This window comes from Salmo salar, chromosome 16, assembly GCF_965601325.2.
Source record: "Salmo salar chromosome 16, fSalSal1, whole genome shotgun sequence".
Taxonomy (NCBI): Eukaryota; Metazoa; Chordata; class Actinopteri; order Salmoniformes; family Salmonidae; genus Salmo; species Salmo salar.
Window position 1 is genome coordinate 23,388,892 of NC_138306.1, and position 21,994 is coordinate 23,410,885.

The following is a 21,994-nucleotide window of genomic DNA, read 5'->3' on the forward strand; positions in this document are numbered from 1 at the left end:
TTTAAACTGGGACAAAAATGTATTTTATTTTACTTAGTTATCATTTTGTGTTCCCTCTGAAGCACTTGCCCTATGAGATCAAGTAATGAAGGAGAAAAAACAAAATGCATTTAACTCAAGCACCTCCTTTCCCCACTCCTCTCAAAAACAAAGTATGTGAACTCAATTCCAATCAAACCCTAGACACTTCCTGCAGTATCTGATCCTTTCAGATCTACTTGTACAGTATACACAATTTGGTAGTAACTCCATCTGGCCCTCTGATACACCAATCCAATCCTTTTAGGTCTACAGAAGTGCCAAGGGGATATAATCTAGGGATCGATTTGAGATGTGAATATAGGTGTAGGACAAGACAGGTGCCCAGTCCAAGGCAGGTCCACACATCCAGAATGGGAACATGCCAATGACAAAATGGAAAAGATAGGGGGATATTCTTTAACGCACCTTTCTACAAATAAACTTTTAGAAGAGATCTAGAGGAGTCTTTGAAAATAAGTAGAGAAGGCCAACCGTTTTCAGGTACAGTTGTAAGAAGTATTCATTAGCAGGAAGGAAGTGAACCACTTCCCCCAATGAGAAATAGTTATTACGGATGGCATGAATTGAATACCGTATGACTAGGGCCAGGGATTTCTCCCACCCACGACACCTGACTAGGAAATCCTTTGGCCCCTTGTTACGAGTGTTTGTCAGGTCATGTCGTTATCAAAAACATCCTGGCCTTGACTAGGATTATGAACTATTACTTGATCACCAATTTCCAAGTTCGCAACTACAAGTGTGCCAATATTTGCAAGGACTAAAACAACTTGTTTGTTTGTGACAAAGAACAAACTCTGTCCGACCAGTGTCAAGAATAAGGGTTATTGCACATTATTCAAACTGGAAAATAAGCTTTTGGAATTAAACAGTCTTCCAGAAGAAATGTGAGCAACCAGTTGAGTTCATAACCAAGTGTGAATGTGTGAAGAAATGGGAAAAACATTGATTAGGCTGCAAGACAGGCATGATATGTTTTGTCTTATGACTTGTTAGCCTGTTACAAATACACAACAGGACTAGCCAATTGATTCTAGACGATTGTTAAACTAAGAGAAAACATAGGTGAAGGTGCAGTATTCACAAAACTCCAGTGTCTGCTGGTTTTCACTAGTCATTGGCAAATGACTGGTCAATTGATAAATTAAAGCTGATGATTGCAGTCACCTCACCTGGTTTCCTGTCTTAATCAAAACCTAATGAAAAGGTAGGATTAAAACCAGTAGACACTTTGGGCCTAGTCCAAACTTGATAAAATTCACACAACTCAAACTTTCTCAACAACCATGCATTGATTGTCAATGGGAATTTTTTTGAGGAAGTCTGAGTTGTGTGCCCTCATCTCAAGTTAGTATTCTGCCAATAGAGACCAGAGGAGCGTTGACAATCTGAGCACCACTGAAGAGGACAGCCACTATGTGCAGAGCCACATACTGTATGGTCAACCAGCACTCCATCAGATCCACAGTTCCATAGCACAGAGACATTCACAAAAACAACAAACTTCATCCAGAACCATTCACAATATACATTTGTGAATTCCCGGTAGGCAGCTAACAACTGGAAGGGCGTACATAATGATCATTCAAAATCAATATTTACACCAAATCTAAAACCTGAAATAATTTTTTCTCCTTTTCAAAACAAATTGCATACTGGTGTTTTTCTGCATTGTGGCATTCTTTTAAAAATACCCCTCTACTGCCCAAAAGATACAAAATAAAAAGCCACCACTGCTTCTATTCAGACATTTTGCCAGTAGAAATAGCTGCTTCACATTATCCCTTAGCCTTTCAGTCGAGAGGCTATCTGACTGAGAGCTGTCTCTTTAAGACAGAATCTCTGTGCTAGCCTCGTACAGAGTAGACCAAGCTAGACCAACAAAGTACATCTACATGGTCTGGCCCCAGATGAACCTGGAAACAAATTCAATTCAAAACAGATGCTTGGCAGTCAGTGGTAATCAAAGTGCCAGACAACACTGGGTGCAGTAAAAGTTACTTGCACATCTTCTTTCAACAAAACGGCTCTTCCATGATTTTGTGAAACTGTGAATTACTATGGACAGAACATAACTTTATCGCACCAAAAGACTATGAAAGAAAAATCAAATTTGGAGGCACTCTTGCTCTAAGCCCTTGCTTGAGTCCCCTAAAAACATGCGACATGATAAGATAACAGAAATGATTAAATTGGTGAAAATGGCTGAATATGGCTGAGTGCTTGTGGATGATTTCACGGGGTCTCTGGATCGTTTGTTCTATCAGTTTCTGCCTCGTCCGTCTTCCCTCCATCCTCTCCTTTCCTGTGTTTCCTGTCATGTTTGTATTTGTCCACATAGGCTTTGACCAGGTTGGCCACTTTCACTGGGTTGATCTCTCCACTCTTACTGTGGCAGACCTGGAATCACAATGGAAAACAAATCATATACAAGTTAGAGAAGCAATTTACAAACAGTCAAATGATTTTATTTTTAATCCACAGTGAAACACAAGGCCTGCATTTCAAACACTTAAAAGACACACCCTATCCCCTCAGCCCTCAAATGAAGTGGACACTTCTGATGACGTATCATGACGTCTGATGTGTTTACACTTGCAGGGCGAGGAGGTAGGAAGGAATGATTTTTAAAAGGACCACCCTTGCCCGGAAATTCGTCACTTGTTCATCCCGCGATGATTGTGTTTTCAGCCACCGGTAGCTTGTGGGTGCTTTATATGCGCTACAGTCAATTATGATTGCATGTCTACTTATATTAACTATATAATTATTCATATACGCCTACTGTATGATAGCTAGCAAATTAATTAGCTAACTAACGTTAGCCTGCCTAGCTGGAACTTCTGAAGAAAAATGTTTTATTTCTACAATTTCCAATAGCTAACCAAACAAAAACATAATTACTTTTACTAGAAGTGTTTGTGCCGTCATGTGCATTAGTAGCCCAATTTCTAACCTTTTTACATCAGTTTTTACTTACACCTGTATGTTGACTTATCCATATTGACGTTGAGGTTTTAAGTTTTGGCTGACTTTTCTTAGCGGATGTACAATCATCGCGAATTGAATTATGGGGCATTTCAGGCCCCTAAGTGAACATAATTGTACACTCACAAACTCGATCAAAAACGAGGGCTGAGGGGCTTACGTTCCAATCTTCCCAAGGGCATAAGGCGAGGGTAAGTGGATGACGGTGTGTCTTTTATGAGTTTGAAACACAGCCACAGGCTGTCTTTCGTCATGTACTGCAAGAATTAGTGGAAGACTCAGTCGATTCTTGTAAATCTAAACTCTCATATTACACAGGTTGGGACAAGCCCCTACATCAACCAATGAAAGACACCTGATCTAAAGATTTACTCCCATGATAAACACCTTTGGTTTAGTTATTATGTGCATGTTCTCCAGTTCCCGTAAAAATTCATTTTAATTTGGAATTTCAAACCACATGACACATTTTGAGCCAAATATCAGGTCTACCTTCTGGACAGCCTTGCGTACGATTTCCTTGTACTCGTCCTTCGTGATGTCTTTCTTCTGGTAGAAGGGCTTGATTGCCAGTTTCACCTCCTTTATGGCTCTCTCCTGCATGTGAAGCTTCTTTATGTACTGAGGATAGACACCGGTGATTAGTCAACATACACTACTAGACTATGAAGGTGACTTGTCATTTGTTGGCAAGAAGTATACAAGGACATATATACAGTGCATTCAAAAAGTATTCAGACCCCTTGACTTTTTCAAAATTTTGTTACGTTACAGCCTTATTCTAAAATTGATTAAATAGTTTTTTTTCTTCATCAATCTACACACAATATCCCATAATGACAATGTGAAAAACAATGGACATTGCTGAGGGGAAAAAAAACAATTTAATCAATTTTAGAATAAGGCTGTAACGTAACAAAATTTGGAAAAAGTCAAGGGGTCTGAATACTTTCTGAATGCACTGTATACACATAGATATCACCCAAGTGTGCATTGATACATTTGAAGACCATCATTGTCTTTCTCTCAGACTCACATTATCGTTTCTGGAAGCATCATCCTCTCCTAGGGCTTCATTGGGTTCCCCCTGCACAAGTTTGGAGAGCCCTACTTGTGGTAGGCTGTTGGAGCTGGAGGGCGCACTGGGGAGCACTACAGACACACTGGCCCTCTTGGTGCTCTGAACCTTGGGGTCAGTGAGTGACGTAGCACCCAAGGCGGCCTCCTATGGGTGGGAAGGTTTACTGACTATGGGGTGAATCCCAATTTGAGATGTGTGTGCAAGTTAGATGTTCACATAAATAGAGCATTTATGTTAATGGAAGAATTACACAAAGATCTTAGGTATTGGTAAATTACAGTACAATACTAACATTTTTATTTTAACTATTGTATTTCATGTTCTTAAATCACAACAGCAATATTACCTAACTAATAAAATAAACATTGGCATAAATCTCAACCATTAATTGTCTCATCGAGACCTAGCAGGAAATATGTTATTGTGCTATGGTATTCCCAGCACATTAAGGCCTCTAAGATGTAACATTCCCCCTTCTACACTTTCTATTTCCCAAGTAAGACTTCTACTTTCATTTCACTGAAACGCTGCTTTATCAGTTTCAGTTTGTCACATGATCTCTCTATAGACCCATGTGATCGGCAATGGCTTTATGCTGACAGCCACAACAACTGTTCTCCGAGTAAAACACAAAGACAGACTGCCACCCTGTGGCCTTTCAGGAGAGATGCATGTTAATTACAGGAACATTTGTGCTGAATGTTTTGGAGCACTAAATCACAGATATCTGTAAAGATCAACAGTACTACTTTATATTATTAATATGACCGGCCGGCAGTATGATGCTGTGACTAGGTGCCATTTCATAGTGAATTCCATACTGATTGATCATAACTAAAGTTCCCTCTAAACTAGACCCGAGACTGTTACGCAGCTCCCCCACACTAGCGCACACGGAGAGAAGCACGATATTGAACTTCACTCAACTTTCTAGAGTTTCCCTTTACTGTTGAAATTGTGATCGAGTCAACGTAGAATTAGCCACTTTCAATGCAACATATCTAAACAAAACGATCTATGCAAGAGATGTTGCTGTTCGCACAACGCTTCGGAGTAGGTTTCTATTGCGCACCACTCAGCCTATTCTCTACAGTCTACACAGACCAGTGTGGCATTACCAATCAGAGTTGCAGTAGGCCTATATAGAAATAGGCATTGCCATATATTGAGCTGTGCCATTTACTTTGTACTGGACTGTTTTTACAGCTGTAGTCTTGAGTAGATGCGTTTGTTTTGAGGTCAAAGCAAGAGCTGCATGTAGCCACGTATGCACATTTTGTTCATATCCTTTGCCAGTTAGTGAGTTATTAGCCCAGTTATATATAATTTGTAGTCAACAATAGGGGAGTGATTGCTTTCTACAAGAACACAAAACGTGTACATTTCTAGACCACATTGAAAAGCGAGAGCTTTTTTTTGTCTTAAAGAGGCAGTGTTGTATTTTGAGACAGCCAAGTAGCCAATAGGCAGAGGGTAGCATAATGTGTCTGGTTCTCTGTAATAATGGTATGTAAATAATAATACATTTTATTTTGTAAAGTTGTTTCCTGCATCAAACAACAACATTTTCAGTCACCTCCTTGTCTGAAGGACAAGTGGAAAACAGGTTAGTGTTTTTTTCTAAAGTCTCATGGAATGTAGGCCTACATTGAACTGCTACTGTAGGCTGAATGATAGAACAGCTATTTCCATGTTAAAATTGGATGGATTTTGTCCATTATTTCTGATGGTAGGCCACTGGTAGACATACATTATCATCAAATACCCACAGTAGCCTACTTGACCACCATTAAAACTAACTTAAAGCGGGTATAGCCTCATTGTTCACAGTAAACGCACGCTGGAAGTTGCACAGAATTTGAACTCAGCAGACCTGAAATTTGCTCAGTGTCAAACAAAAATGAGGGGGAACATTGATCATAACTATACTGAACAAAAATATAAACGCAATGTGTAAAAATTTCTAAGAGTTAACTGAGTTACAGTTCATATAAGGAAATCAGTCAATTGAAAAATACATTAGGCCCTAATCTATGGATTTCACATGACTGAGCAGCGGTGCAGCCATGGGCCCACCCACTTGGCAGCCAGGCCCAAACACTGGGGAGCCAGGCCCAGCCAATCAGAATTTGAGACATCTGTGGCAAAACTGTGTGACAAAACAGCACATTTAAAGTGGCCTTTTATTGCCCCCAGCACAAGGTGCACCTGTGTAATGATCATGCTGTTTAATCAGCTTCTTGACATGCCACACCTTGGATGGATTATCTTGGCAAAAGAGAAATGCTCACTAACAGGGATGTAAACAAATTTGTGCACAACATTTGAGAGGAATAAGCTTTTTGTGAGTATGCCAAATTTCTGGGATTTTTAGTTCAGCTCATGAAACCAACACTTTACATGTTGCGTTTATATTTCTGTTCAGTGTACATATTAGCAGGAAAGAAAGGCAGCATACAGCAGTAGAGGCCTGAAGCACTAAATAGTTATCTAGGTAAGTAGGCAGGCCAACCTAATGCACGAATGCATCTATGTTTCTGAGAAGTAAGGAAGAGGTGTGTATGTGACGAGGTGGCTGAGCCATACCTGATTGGCAGCCTGGGCGGAGGAGGCAGGTCTGCGAGCTCCCTCCTGTTTGAGCTTCAGTTTGTAGAGGGCCAGCTCTGAGACAGAGAAAACACACATGCTATGACCCTCTCTGTGTTATGTGAATTAGAGGTAGTTTCTGAACCGAGTCAAACAGCTGACTAGAAAAAGTTCTGTAATACAACACATAAGGGCTCTGATTAGGTCAATCCAGATTGTGGTAGGCTTAAATTGTATTCAAAATTAATTATGTTTCTTTGTCATATGCACAGGAACACTTGGTGTACACAGTACAATGACATGCTTACATGGAGGTTCACCTCTCAACAATAAGAAGAGAAAATGTAGAATATTTGAAAATGTACAATAATACTCACTACTGCCAGTCTTCTCTGGCTGTGGTCCATCTGGTTCCTGTAGGTTCCAGGTGACTCTCTTCACCGAGGGTTTGGCTTTAGCACCTGGCGTGACTGTCTTCACCTCTTCGTCCTCCCCTTTTCCCTCCTTCACCTCTTTAACCCCAGCCTCCCCTTTCTCTCCTCCTGGCTCTGCTTTCTCACTCTTCACATAGTCCAGACTGTCCAGCATCATGTCCACGTCCATGTCATCAAGTTCATAGTCGGAATGCTCCTCTACCTCTTCCTTCACTGGGATGGTTTGGACAGATGGAGGGGACTCTGTGAGGACCTTTGGTACTAGAGACAGGGATGGGACCACCTGCTGGCCGGCTGTAGTCACTGCAGCCTGAGAAGGAGCAGGGACAGGGTTGGTGCGGAGTGTTGAGAAGCTGGGGCTGGGTTGGCCTGTGGGGGGAGCAGTGATGATGGAGGTCAGTTGTTGAGGCAGCTCAGGCCAGATGGGCTCAGTCTTGGTTTCGTTTAATACCTGGTCTTTTTGTTCAGTTATGTCTGAGATGGGGAGGGCGCACGCCTCGTTTATGAGGGGGGGAGGTTTTTCCTTTTTGATCTCCTTGTGCTCCTGCAAGTCCTTGAACTCGCTGAACATTGACAGAGGTTTTTCTTCCTTGATTGGTTTACTATCCAGTGATTCTTCAAACATATCAAAGGCAGGCGGTATCTCTTTTTTGATTTCTTTGAGCAGCTTCGACTCCTTGAGCAGTTTTGCTGAGAGAGAGGCGTGCTTCTCTGTTCTAAATTCATTGCCGTCACTCTCCTTTTTCACCTGGTAGACAGAGAGGACAGAATGAGGTTTGAGTCCTGAAGAAGAGGAAGGCATCTCTTGTTTGATCTCTCGCTCTTTTCTCTCTTCTTCAGCCTCTCTCTCCTCTTTCAGAGTAAGCACTTTCTCTTTTTTCTTTTCTTTCTGTTCTTCTAGCTCTTTGGAGGAGGTGGTTGAGAAAGACCCTGGTCTGTGTGTGCCCTGTGACGACCCCTCTTCTTTTCTTCTCTCTCTGGACCGTGACCTGGACCTCGGCCTCTTCTTGTCTTTTGACCGCACCTCAACCCTGTTTTTTGACCCAGAGGATGATGGTTGTGATCGTGGGTGGTCTTTCCTCCTCTCCCTGGACCTGGACCGCGAGCGAGACTGCGAGCGACCTCGTTTCTTGGCCTTTGATGGCCGACCCTTCTCTCTCTCACTTCCTCTGCTGTCGTTCCTCTCCCTGCTCCCCATCTTCTGCTTCCTACTCTGGGACCGCTCTCTGCTGCTGGAGCCGGACCCTGACCTCGACCTAAATCAAAATAATAATAGGAGTTATTATAATAACAGTATATACTAGACTACATTTCATAATTTATTATATTATTATTATTAAAAGACCACAAAATCACTGCACACAGAATTGACATTATCACAGAATTACATTATTACCTGGAGCGCCTCCTGTCTTTGGAGAGCGAGCATGACCGTCTGTTCTTCTTGCGAGACCTCTCAGAGGCCTCAGAAGTGGAGCTGTCTGATGGAGAACGAAGCCTTCTCCTCTCCCTCGATTCTGAACGCCCGGACCTTCTCTCACCCCCCTCTTCTCTTCTCTTACCCTCCTCGTCTCCCCTCTTCCTCCCTTGCTGCGCCGGGGCCTTGTCTCCCCTTCTCCTGCCTGCTTCCGGGCTGTTTGAGGTGGACCGCCGTTCCGTGGAAGACCCCCCACCTTTGGATGTTTTCCTCCCATGGCCTGAGGGCCTGGAGGTTGATTTAGACCTGGACGGGGACTTGGGGGGGCTGTCCTGGGGCTCTGACTTGATCTCGGTTTTCACTATCTTGTTGCTGTGGTGGCTGGAAGCTGAGCTGGATGAGAAATGATCAGTCTTCTGGCTGTGGGGATCTCTACTCTTGCCCGTCTGCCCGTTCTCGCCCCCTTGTTCTTTCCTCTCCCTCTTCCCAGGGACATGGCTCTGGGACAGGGGTGTGCTGGTTCCAGTCATCCCAGACCTGGGTGTGTTGTGTGGGCCGTGACCAGACTTTGCCGTGTCTGCCTCGCTCTTCACAGCCAGAACATCTCCTGAGCCCTCATCCCTCTCCAGTGACACCCTATTTTCCAGTGCCTCAGCTTTCACCTGGTAGATGGCACCTTCCTTGTGCGCCATGGATGGTATCCCCCCAGCATGGCTCTCTCCTTCACTTTCTGAGGTGTTGGAGTCTGAGCCTGTTGGGTGGAAGGGGTCATATATATCCCCCTCCTCCTCCTCTTTTACCTGTGTGTGTGAGGTGGCCAGGGGCCTCTGTTTGCTGCTGCGCTCCTCTCTTCTCCTCTTTGCCGCCTCTTCTTCCGTGGACAGTGGTTCTTGACTGTTGCCGGCGGCAACCATTGCTGAGGCGTTGCTAAGCTGTCGGGCGTGCCACGCATTCCCACTGGCATTGATCCGGAAGCACACCGTGGATGCCAATATCGGGTTGGCTGGGGAATCAGAGGAAGAGGAAAAGGAGCTGGAGAAGGCAGATGAAGAGCCTGCTCGCTCTGGTCTCTGGGTCTGGCTCTCTGTCCTGCCCTGCTGCTGCTGGTCCACCCTTGGCTGCCTACCCCTGTTCCCACCCAGGCTGTTCACACAGGCCTCAGGGAAGCCATTACCATTAGCACGGCTACTACTACCCCCTCTACTGACACTGCCATTCGTTAGCACACCACTCTCCCGTTTTATCTTTGGTATCCTGGGAAGCACCGATACTGGTGCTTCCCATACTGGTTTAGGTGCAGCCTTCTTAGCCTGGGGCTGTGGTGGCACGGTCTCCCTCCCTCTTGACCGAGAGTCTGGGGTAGGAGTGGAGGTAGAGGTGGCTTCCCTCTGGGTCCCATGGGGGAGTTGTACACCAGTGGCCCCCCAGTGGCTGTGTCCAGGACTAGGGCTGGGTCTGGGAGGTGGGGAAGTCTGGCTGTGGGTGGCCGGGCAGGGGGATGAGGGGGTGAGAGGGGACGAGCAGGGCCCTGGGGAGCTGAGGGAGGGCCTGTTCAGTGGGCTACAGGAGGGTCCCACCACTAGGTCTCCGTTAGTGGGGAGAGAGAGGGAGCTGACTGCTGCTGGGTTAGGCGACATCCCTGAGTGGTTCTGGGCTACTGATTCACCAGAGCTGCTGCTCCTACTGCTGCCCAGCCTGGATGAAGATGACACACCCACTACAATACAAACACAAGACAACCATTTACTAACCCTTATTCTGCTGTTTAACACAGAATACAACAGACTTCAAAATCAATGACAGACAATCAATAAAACTAGGGCTGTCCCCGACTATAAAAAAATCTTGGTCGACGAGAGTCGTCCTGTTCCTTCGACCGAAATGTTTGTCAAAATGTTTAAACTTATTCCCCCCCCCCCCCCCCCATGTGTTTGAATAAAACCAACGACATATGCACTGAGCTTGTCTGATGCTATAAGCACACTGTTTGGTTAAATAATTAAGACACACAAATGACTCAAGAAAGAGCCCAATGGACACATGGTAAAAAAAAAAATGACAGTGTGCCTGGCGCACATTGTCTCGCTCTCCTCCCTACTGCAGCGAAAAAGCACCACAGCATTTTAGTTTCTAACTGAAAAGTTGTGTTACCTACAGTTGAAGTCAGAAGTTTACATACACTTAGGTTGGAGTCATTAAAACTCGTTTTTCAACCACTCCACAAACTTCTTGTTAAACTATAGCATGACACAAGTATTTTTTCCAACAATTGTTTACAGAGATTATTTCACTTAATCACAATTCCAGTGGGTCAGAAGTTTACATACACTAAGTTGACTGTGCCTTTAAACAGCTTGGAAAATTCCAGAAAATGATGTCATGGCTTTAGAAGCTTCTGATAGGCTAATTGACATCATTTGAGTCGATTGGAGGTGTACCTGTGGATGTATTTCAAGGCCTACCTTCAACCTCAGTGCCTCTTTGCTTGACATCATGGGAAAACCAAAAGAAATCAGCCAAGCCCTCAGGAAAAAAAATTGTAGACCTCCACAAGTCTGTTTCATCCTTGGGAGCCATTTCCAAACGCCTGAAGGTACCACGTTCATCTGTGCAAACAATAGTACGCAAGTTTAAACACCATGGGACCACGCAGCCGTAATACCGCTCAGGAAGGAGATGCGTTCTGTCTCCTAGAGATGAATGTACTTTGGTGCGAAAAGTGAAAATCAATCCCAGAACAACAGCAAAGGACCTTGTGAAGATGCTGGAGGAAACAGGTACAAAAGTATCTATATCCACAGTAAAACAAGTCCTATATCGACATAAACTAAAAGGCCGCTCAGCAAGGATGAAGCTCCAAAACCGCCATAAAAAAGCCAGACTACGGTTTGCAACTGCACATGGGGACAAAGATCTTACTTTTTGGAGAAATGTCCTCTGGTCTAATGAAACAAAAATAGAACTGTTTGGCCATAATGACCATTGTTATGTTTGGAGGAAAAAAGGTGAGGCTTGAAAGCCGAAGAACAACATCCCAACCGTGAAGCACGGGGGTGGCAGCATCATGTTGTGGGGGTGCTTTGCTGCAGGAGGAACTGGTGCACTTCACAAAATAGATGGCATCATGAGGCAGGAAAATTATGTGGATATACTGAAGCAACAGCTCAAGGCATCAGTCAGGAAGTTAAAGCTTGGTCGCAAACGGGTCTTTCAAATGAACAATGACCCCAAGCATACTTCCAAAGTTGTGGCAAAATGGCTTAAGGACAACAAAGTCAAGGTATTGGAGTGGCCATCACAAAGCCCTGACCTCAATCCAATAGAACATTTTTGGGCAGAACTGAAAAAGCGTGTGTGAGCAAGGAGGCCTTCAAGCCTGACTCAGTTACACCAGCTCTGTCAGGAGGAATGGGCCAAAATTCACCCAACTTATTGTGGGAGGCTTGTGGAAGGCTACCTGAAACATTTGACCCAAGTTAAACATTTTAAAGGCAATGCTACAAAGTACTAATTGAGTGTATGTAAACTTCTGACCCACTGGGAATGTGATGAAAGAAATAAAAGCTGAAGTAAATCAGTCTCTCTACTATTATTCTGACATTTCACATTCTTAAAATAAAGTGGTGATCCTAACTGACCTATGACAGGGAATTCTTACTAGGATTAAATGTCAATAATTGTGAAAAACTGAGTTTAAATGTATTTGGCTAAGGTGTATGTAAACTTCCGACTTCAACTGTATACATACAAAAAATATATGGGGGATTGGAAATGATGCAGACAATTACATTGATGGAAGCAACAATCTATCCTCAATATTAAAGTTGATCCACCCCCTAAAAAAAAAAAAAAAACTCAGCAACAAAGTGGTAGGCCACACAAGCTCGCAGAACAGGACCACGAGTGCTGAAGCACCTAAACATCGTCTGTCCTCGGTTGCAACACTCACTACCGAGTTCCAAAATGCCTCTGGCAGCCGCACACAAGCCTAAGATCACCATGCGCAATGCCTAGTGTCGGCTAGAGTGGTGTAAAGCTTGCCGCCATTGGACTCTGGAGCAGTGGAAACGCGTTCTTTGGAGTGATGAATGCTTCACCATCTGGCAATCCAACGGACGAATCTGGGTTTGGTGGATGCTAAGAGAATGCTACCTGCCCCAATGCATAGTCATAACTGTAAAGTTTGGTAGAGGAGGAATAATGGTCTGGGGCTGTTTTTCATGGTTTGGGCTAGGCCCCTTAGTTCCAGTGAAGGGAAATCTTAACGCTACAATGACATACTCAACAATTCTATACTTCCAACTTTGTTGCAACATTTTGGGGAAGGCCCTTTTTCTGTTTCAGCATGATAATGTTACCGTGCACAAAGTAAGGCTCATACAGAAAGGGTTTGTGAGATCGGTGTGGAAGAACTTGACTGGCCTGCACAGAGCCCTGACCTAAACCCCATCGAACACCTTTGGGATGAATTGGAACGCCGACTGCTAGCCAGGCCTAATCGCCCAACATCCTTGTCCGACCTCACTAATGCTCGTGGCTGAATGGAATCAAGTCCCTGCAGCAATGTTCCAACATCTAGTGGAAAGCCTTCCCAGAAGAGTGAAGGCTGTTATAGCAGCAAAGGGGGGACCAACTCCATATTAATGCCCATGATTTTGGAATGAGATGTTTGATGAGCAGGTGTCGACATACTTTTGGTCATGTAGTGTATACATGGATGATTTATAAAGCCAGGCACATTTAACTGTTAGGCTATTGATTATAGACCTAATTAAGTTGGGGTTTGTCCTCTCCTCAATTTGCTTAGACAATTAGGTTAAGCCCTATTCGCAATGGGACTAATATTACTAGAGAACGTTGGTTATGTCATTATTACCCCAGAATGTCCATTATTCCAGAGGACGATTCAGATGGGATTAGTTTTTTCTAAACTGCCCCATGTAATTCTTTTTTTCCAATAGAATTACAATTATGACGGAAGCCTGGAGGTTTTTTTCTAGGCGTGAATATATTTCAACAAGTCGAGACGATAACAGGGCTACAATGATAACTCGAGCTTGGTCCCCAAGTTTCTAAACCATACCAAACCATCTTTGGTATAGTGTTGCCATAATATTTTAATTGAGGAAGTGTGATCGTAGGATATTTTAGCGATCTGCAGTAGACGTCCTAAATGCCCCACAGCCTTCAGACTTGAGCTAAACAGTGCACTTGCACTTGAGATGCATTTTAAGGCTATGGATGCGAAAGTGAACTTTTAGGTCACGTTTAGGTCAGTTGTATGCTGCTTTGAGATCTATTAACAGCAAGGATACATTAAATATGTGTAATATTTTTTACTGGTGCATTTGGCAATATGCTATTCATATTCACAAAACATATGAACAAAAGCAATCACTGAAAGTTTATGCATGTAGGCCCTTCATATATATACAGTGGGGAGAACAAGTATTTGATACACTGCCGATTTTGCAGGTTTTCCTACTTACAAAGCATGTGGAGGTCTGTAATTTTTGCATAGGTACACTTCAACTGTGAGAGACGGAATCTAAAACAAAAATCCAGAAAATCACATTGTATGATTTTTAAGTAATTAATTTGCATTTTATTGCATGACATAAGTATTTGATACATCAGAAAAGCAGAACTTAATATTTGGTACAGAAACCTTTGATTGCAATTACAGAGATCATTCGTTTCCTGTAGTTCTTGACCAGGTTTGCACACACTGCAGCAGGGATTTTGGCCCACTCCTCCATACAGACCTTCTCCAGATCCTTCAGGATTCGGGGCTGTTGCTGGGCAATACGGACTTTCAGCTCCCTCCAAAGATTTTCTATTGGGTTCAGGTCTGGAGACTGGCTAGGCCACTCCAGGACCTTGAGACGCTTCTTACGGAGCCACTCCTTAGTTGCCCTGGCTGTGTGTTTCGGGTTGTTGTCATGCTGGAAGACCCAGCCACGACCCATCTTCAATGCTCTTACTGAGGGAAGGAGGTTGTTGGCCAAGATCTCGCGATACATGGCCCCATCCATCCTCCCCTCAATACGGTGCAGTCGTCCTGTCCCCTTTGCAGAAAAGCATCCCCAAAGAATGATGTTTCCACCTCCATGCTTCACGGTTGGGATGGTGTTCTTGGGGTTGTACTCATCCTTCTTCTTCCTCCAAACACGGCGAGTGGAGTTTAGACCAAAAAGCTCTATTTTTGTCTCATCAGACCACATGACCTTCTCCCATTCCTCCTCTGGATCATCCAGATGGTCATTGGCAAACTTCAGACGGGCCTGGACATGCGCTGGCTTGAGCAGGGGGACCTTGCATGCGCTGCAGGATTTTAATCTATGACGGCGTAGTGTGTTAATGGTTTTCTTTGAGACTGTGGTCCCAGCTCTCTTCAGATCATTGACCAGGTCCTGCCGTGTAGTTCTTGGCTGATCCCTCACCTTCATGATCATTGATGCCCCACAAGGTGAGATCTTGCATGGAGCCCCAGACCGAGGGTGATTGACCGTCATCTTGAACTTCTTCCATTTTCTAATAATTGCGCCAACAGTTGTTGCCTTCTCACCAAGCTGCTTGCCTATTGTCCTGTAGCCCATCCCAGCCTTGTGCAGGTCTACAATTTTATCCCTGATGTCGTTACACAGCTCTCTGGTCTTGGCCATTGTGGAGAGGTTGGAGTCTGTTTGATTGAGTGTGTGGACAGGTGTCTTTTATACAGGTAACGAGTTCAAACAGGTGCAGTTAATACAGGTAATGAGTGGAGAACAGGAGTGCTTCTTAAAGAAAAACTAACAGGTCTGTGAGAGACGGAATTCTTACTGGTTGGTAGGTGATCAAATACTTGTGTCATGCAATAAAATGCAAATTAATTACTTAAAAATCATACAATGTGATTTTCTGGATTTTTGTTTGTCTCTCACAGTTGAAGTGTACCTATGATAACAATTACAGACCTCTACAAACTTTGTAAGTAGGAAAACCTGCAAAATCGGCAGTGTATCAAATACTTGTTCTCCCCTCTGTATATAGGCTATGTGCAGCACTTCGTTCAATTTATCGAATCAGTTATTGTTTTCTTACTCAAACCGTGAGCAACACCTGTCAATCTCAGACATTGGAGTTCGCCCAAAAAATGTAGATTATTCTGGCTGGAATTGTTACTCTCCTGCCATGTACAAATTACTGACATGGCAGATTCAGACAGGACTAAAATGACAGATGTAATTATGTGCACAAGCACAACACCACATTACCCGACCAGCCCCAGTAAAACTAATCCAGTCTGAATAGGGTTTAAGGCAAGAGCTGTTTCCTCGTCTCTGCTGCTGCTGCCTCCGCCGCATTGTTCTCAATCCCAGTATGCTGGTTCATTTTGCTGTTATGCACAGAGCAACATAGGGAAAGGCGCCAGTTCTACGGCACACTGAAGATGATGTTTCAGTACTGTGGACAGCGACCATAGCCATAAAATAATATTAGATTTATTAGTGTTGCACCATTCTTTTTACATAATATAACCATATTGAATGTCAGTACCACATCTTAGTGATGGACTATGCCATCCACGTGGCCTCCGCAATGGATTAGTCCACTGAGACAGGCACGAATCAGAGTGGTGTCTTGTACACCATGAAAAAATATATTTAAAAAGTTGCGACTGCTCGACTAAAGAAATCTTGGTCGACCAACAGCCTATTGACCAAACAATCTACCAGTCAACTAAATGAGGTCAGATGTTCACTAGTTCTTGAATAGCCAGGTATTAGATACGGAAAACAAAAATATTAGCAGAAAGAAAGAGAAAGGACAAGAGATTGAACTAAAGAAAGGAAGAAATCCTAGCAGCCCACCTGGTTTGGTAGCCTTGAGGGATCCGTCTCTGTTGATGACCACGTCTGAGCTGTCCATCAGCAGCATGCTCTGTCCTGATAGGATGCTGCCCAGAAGGTCAGGCACTGGGGCCAACGCCGCCACCTGGGGCAGGCTTGGGCCCCGCCTACAACACCATGGCAACCACAGGTCACACATGTACCATATTGAAGGATGTGAGCTACGTAACAACATAACGTGGGAGGAGATGAGAAGGGGTACCTGGAGATGCCAGCAGTGATTGGTCGGGCCACAGGCTGGTGCGAGCGGAGGGCAGAGCGAGATAAGCCATGCCTCTTAGCCTCCAGCGATGATGTCATGGCCGAGGCATGCTCTTCCTCCTCTTCATTCCTGGGGTGGGATCAACAACAAATCAACATTCAGAACAGGGTTGGGGTGCATTCCACAATTGCTTGTTATTTTCCGAGTTTCTTTTTCTTTTTTAATTCATGGTTTTGTTAAAAAATATTTTTGTCTATATGTTCAGTGTTGTTCTGGCATTAGCTGGAGAATAAAGTACTATGTTATCTTATGGTTGTGAGTTCTGTCTGAGACAGACCTGTCAGTGAAGGGGTCCAGGTCAAAGGGGTCTCCATAGACAGAGAGCGAAGCAGCTCCTATGTCAGCTCTCATACTGCCCAGAGTGGTTTCTGTAGGCCGGTACACAGAGGGAAGGGACGAGCCCCATTTGGGCTTCCCTATCCCCAGGTTATGGGCTATACGACCACGAGATGTAGGCTTCTTCTTCGCCACCTAGAAACACACGCAAATACACATAGCCAGATTGAACATGAGCACTCCTATCATTCTGTTGTTGGAACTATACTTCCCTGCTATACGTGTTCAAAATTTAAAGTCCCACCATTTTTCTTCTGGACTTGGTCCTCCTCACTCTCCGTTTCCTCCTCTTCACCCCAGTGCCTGCAGCTTTCCCCTTCTCACCCATGGCAGATGATGACCTCTTACTCTTGCCTTTCCTGCGCTTTACTGTGGGCACAGAGCAAATGCATCTCTTTTAACAACCCAGATATGCTATGTGTCTGTGTGTGTGCGTGCGCATGTGTGAGTGCGTTCACCTGTCCTGCGTCGTCGGCTGGATGGAGCACGGGGTGTGAGGTCCCGTATGTACACGGCTGTGTTGAGTCCTGCCACTACTGCGTTGATAGTGTCATCCAGCCAGGTGGACTGTGGCATCAGAAAACTGGGGGTAATCTGAGACCAGAGGTACACTGCATCACTCTACTGATTCTCGGTTGTCTATAGACAGGTTTTACTTGACATGAACTTCACAGCCGTCTGACGAGAGGCAGCCTGCAGCGTCACTCTGAAGAGCCACCTCTCTCTGACTCTCTATTCTATTCCTGCATGTCAAATGTTACTTTGTGCAAGTAGCGCATTCAAACGAGACAAAATAACAGTCATTCATCAAATGTTATGTAATGTTATGTAATACAATACTACATAGAAATACCCACCGTACACGTTTCAACCCATGAGGGAAAACTTCATTTTTCATTCTGTATGTACATTATCATGCTGCTCAATAAACAATCTTTGCTTACAGCGTTCATATCGATACTGCATATCGGTACCACAGAGTAAGGGATGCTGACACTAGTGGTGAGTAGCGGAGTGAGGGAGAACAAAGAAGCCAGTAGGAAGCAACACGCCTCATGCCAAACCTGTGCAGTGCGTGCCTGGGTGATGCGGTGGCGGTTGACACTGGCGCGGACCCTCTCGCTTTGCTGGGTGCGGGCGATGGCTCGGGTGGGGCCCGTTGCGCGGGGGCGGGAGCGACTGGTTGTGGGACGGGCGCTGCTCAGACTCTCCACGTCGCTCTGCTCCTCTGAACCCCCTGAGGAGCAGAAACATTGATGAGCTCTGGGATCTTGGTAAAATGACCTGTACTGTACAATACCTGTACTACTGCTTTATACAAAGAGTATTGTCCACTTTTTTTCCTCAGAGGAAGACGTAATGACTCAATAGTACTGATTACTTGAATGGCGGTTGTTGGCTTGACACTCTGGGCAAAACCATTCTTCCACAGGAACAGCGTCTAGCGGGGGGGTCAGGCACTCCATGTGGTACCTTCCATGGAGCACAGACATGATAGTTTAAAGATTAGGGGTTAACATGGATATGATCAGATCATCATCAAAAAACAGGGGGAAAAGGCAAAAGTGTTCATTTTAATGACCAGATGGATGTATTCTGATTTGCCGATGTCATACAATCAGGAATTCATCATGAAAAATCCAAGAAAGATCAGGTGGTGTGTGTAGCTTGTGTCTCACCCTGCATCACAGCCGTCACAGAGCAGCAGTCGGTCTTCACGGTCGCTCCCCCCACACACCTCACAGCTGGTCTGTTCCAGCTCCAGGTCTATCACCTCCTCCTGGCCCTCCTTCACTGGCTTCTGCACTGTGATCTGCACTCAACCATCACAATATGCACATAGAGCAATGAGAGGAAAGTGACTGTCTGCAGCTCCCATGCATGATCCATATTTGGATACACAATGTTTGGACCATAATGTTCTTTGCCACAAAATAAATCAAACACCCTTCATGAGGAATACACATGCCATCTGTAGTAGCTACTTCTCTACCTCTCAAAGACATCCCCACCCCAACACATTCACAACATGAAATCATGATCAAAGGCAAATATAAGACTTATATTCAACTACAGAAAGTCTGAACTTTTTTAACTCACCATTTTCTGCACTTTCCCACCATAACATTTTCTCAGGTAGATGTTATTGAAGACTATTCTGTCCACAGGACAGGAGTTTGCATTCTGAGGGAAGAACAAAAGCACGCTTGGAAGCACAACAGTTGGACACATTTTAACATATCATGACTGTCTGTCTTAACAAAACCTCAGTTTATAGGACTGAACATGAAAGCTGAGGTGTGGTGACTTGTCCATAGTTTCAGTGATGCTCATCAGTTTGACAGGTTAGTGTCTTCTAGTTCTTCTTGCCCCCGCTGATGTCACCCACCAACCTTGGACCACTCAAGGATGCAGTCGAGGCAGAAGTAGTGTTTGCAGCTCTCTGGTGTGGCTACAGGCTGGCTGTGGAAAGAATTGAGGCAGATGGGACATTTCTCTGTGTCCTCGTCTGAGCTCAGACCTGCCAAGTCAGCAGACACTCCCCCCACCGCACCCTCCACCTCCTTCACAGCATCCTCCTCTTCTTCATCTGAGGAACAAGTATGTTGTATGATCAGAGGTTATGAAACTCAAGTGGTAGGTCTATACCTTGGATACTAAAAGTGTATCATGAACCATTACCGATTCTTTCCTATGAGTTTAGTGGCCTACATCTCCATAACCTCTCACCATCACTATCATCCTCCTCTTCTCCCTCATCTTCCTCTCCATCGAGGTGTTCTTCCTCCTCCTCACCACTGTCAGAAGCTACCTCCTCAGATTCCTCCCCACCATCATCTGAATCTTCATCTGGATGTTGACAAAGAAAAGTGGATGTACAGCCTTACAAAGTTAGCTCTCGTATTCTTTCCAATAGTACTAAGATTCGCTTATTAGGCTATTCATAAAATGTGGGGATATGAGCCCATACCTGAGATTGCCCACAATGCTGGCCTTTTCCCTTTTCCGTGGGTGGCATTCCGGTTGATCAGCTCATCCTGGCTGTCCTCTTCATCCATGGCTGAACATCAGAGAGCCTCCAGCACCAATCTCTAGCTAAATCCCAAAGGCTTTGCTTAAGTGAGACTTATGAATTGCCAGTAGCTGGAAAATACATTACATTTAAATGAGTGCCACAGCTCTTCACCTGGTCCACCCGCAAACAAAGCTTTCCTGTGTACTCAGTATTGACACCTGCTACAAACAAGGACGCTTGTAGAAATATCAGATTAGCACTTCATTAAATAGCGGTATGTGAAGGAGGTATATGAAAACCAGCTAGCATGTCACAAGTCAAGTGCCACTTGAAGTGGACAGCTAGTTAGTCCATTGACAAGAGATTTAACACAAAGGTTAAAGTCTGCCAGCCATAAATAACAAGCACGGACTGACAAACGAGATAAAAATCTATACCAAGTTCTCTTTTTCAAGATTATAGTAGCTTTTTAGCTTAGCTAGCTAACAACTGTTGCTGCTTCAGTTTCCTCAACAACAAACACGCTGCGCGAATGTTGTTGTGCGCTACTGTGCATACATGCTGGCTAAAAGAGTTGCCTGTTGTTACTAGTAAACTTAAATACGCTTCGTTAGCTAGCTACTTACCTTCTTGCAAATAAAACGTGTAAGTTATGGAATATTCTTAGCTAGATATGCAACACTACCTAGCAATGCATGTTAGCTAGATATCTGCATTGTTTTGGAGAATAGCCTGCTAACGTTAGCCTGCTAGCTAGCTAATGTTACCATTATTAGCTTGAGTCTAAATATAACTTGCAAGCTCGTTATCTTCGGTGCATGTGACATTCATATACTATAACATTAACAATTTCTCATTATTCAGGCATACGTTAATGTATACTTGGGGTGGCAGGTAGCCTAGTGGTTAGAGCGTTATGCCAGTAACTGAAAGGTTGCTAGATCGAATCCCCGAGCAGACAAGGTAAAAATCTGTCGTTCTGCAGCTGAACAAGGCAGTTAACCCACTGTTCCTAAGCCGTCATTGTAAATAAGATTTTGTTCTTAACTAGTTAAATAAAATAAAAAATAAAAATACTTTGAACATGCAAAGTGTGTTTACACCTACCCTAAACGGTTGTGAGTGACATGTTTGGCGTAATTTCTCAGTCCACGATTTTTGTTGAGTGACATCGCCGGCTGGAGTGACGGAAATGGCCGAACGCACTCTTCTTCTTTTTGGGGATTGGGTTGGCGGATCGCATACACCACCACCTACTTTACTGGAGTGTGAAGCCAATCACAGCCTACCTACATTACATTAACTTCATTATTTCTGTTCCTCTAAGTGAAATAGAGCACTAGACAACACTTCCCTCCCCTTTCCTCCCCTCACTACACCACCAAAACCCCTAACCCTTTCACATAATCTCTCCCTATCTACATCACACAGTTCACAAAATGTCAACACATGCTCCACGATAAACACTCATCACACAGACCTGTTTCATGTCTCCCTACCATCCAGAACGTGGCATTCAAACCTGTGTGCCCAAACCCTAGTCTATTCCACACAACGTCCTCACTGCTACATCACATACTCCCCACTTCTTCCTTTACTGACTGGTGCACGCAATACTATTGCCTCCTTTGACTACTAGCATCCCACTCCCTTTGCCAAAGATCGAGCCCTTTTGCCCGGATCTAGGACTTGAGTTCCCTGCTTACCAGGGGGACCTGAATTATCTACCCCCTCTCTCCTCACAGAACTCTTAGCCACCACATCGGCCTTCTCATTACCCTCCACACCCAGCCAAATGCACTCAAATCGCTCTTAAAGATACAGTGTACCTGAAAATGTATCCATTCAATAACTATTTGATACAATGTATGCCATTTGATACACATATTTATGAAGTATACTCTCATGTAGTGTGTTATTTTGGCTATAGGGGGCGATGT

The 21,994-nt window shown here is 44.3% G+C and overlaps 1 protein-coding gene across 1 annotated transcript; it reads right to left on the minus strand.

Annotated features, from left to right (window-relative positions):
- On the minus strand, nt 1–21,417 carry LOC106573357 (uncharacterized). The gene is made up of 19 exons (XM_014148338.3): nt 21,162–21,417; nt 20,010–20,182; nt 19,769–19,888; nt 19,432–19,628; nt 19,139–19,222; nt 18,718–18,851; nt 18,420–18,511; nt 18,103–18,275; nt 17,497–17,632; nt 17,283–17,407; nt 16,980–17,173; nt 16,643–16,771; nt 16,402–16,547; nt 8,528–10,265; nt 7,075–8,387; nt 6,698–6,774; nt 4,067–4,255; nt 3,523–3,651; nt 1–2,442 (listed from the first exon to the last, which is right to left on the minus strand). Exons 2-19 carry the CDS (start codon nt 20,095–20,097, stop codon nt 2,278–2,280), a joined length of 5,229 nt encoding a protein of 1,742 aa, XP_014003813.2. The 5' UTR covers nt 20,098–20,182; nt 21,162–21,417; the 3' UTR covers nt 1–2,277.
- Between the last annotated feature and the right edge of the window lie 577 nt (nt 21,418–21,994).

Coding starts and splice junctions, on each gene's coding strand:
- LOC106573357 (XM_014148338.3), bottom strand. CDS start 20,097: ATGGATGAAGAGGACAGCCAGGATGAGCTGATCAACCGGAATGCCACC. Junction 18,276..18,419: donor AGCCAACAACCGCCATTCAA/GTAATCAGTACT, acceptor TCTGCTCCTCAG/GGGGTTCAGAGGAGCAGAGC. Junction 17,408..17,496: donor CAGCCGACGACGCAGGACAG/GTGAACGCACTC, acceptor CTGTGCCCACAG/TAAAGCGCAGGAAAGGCAAG.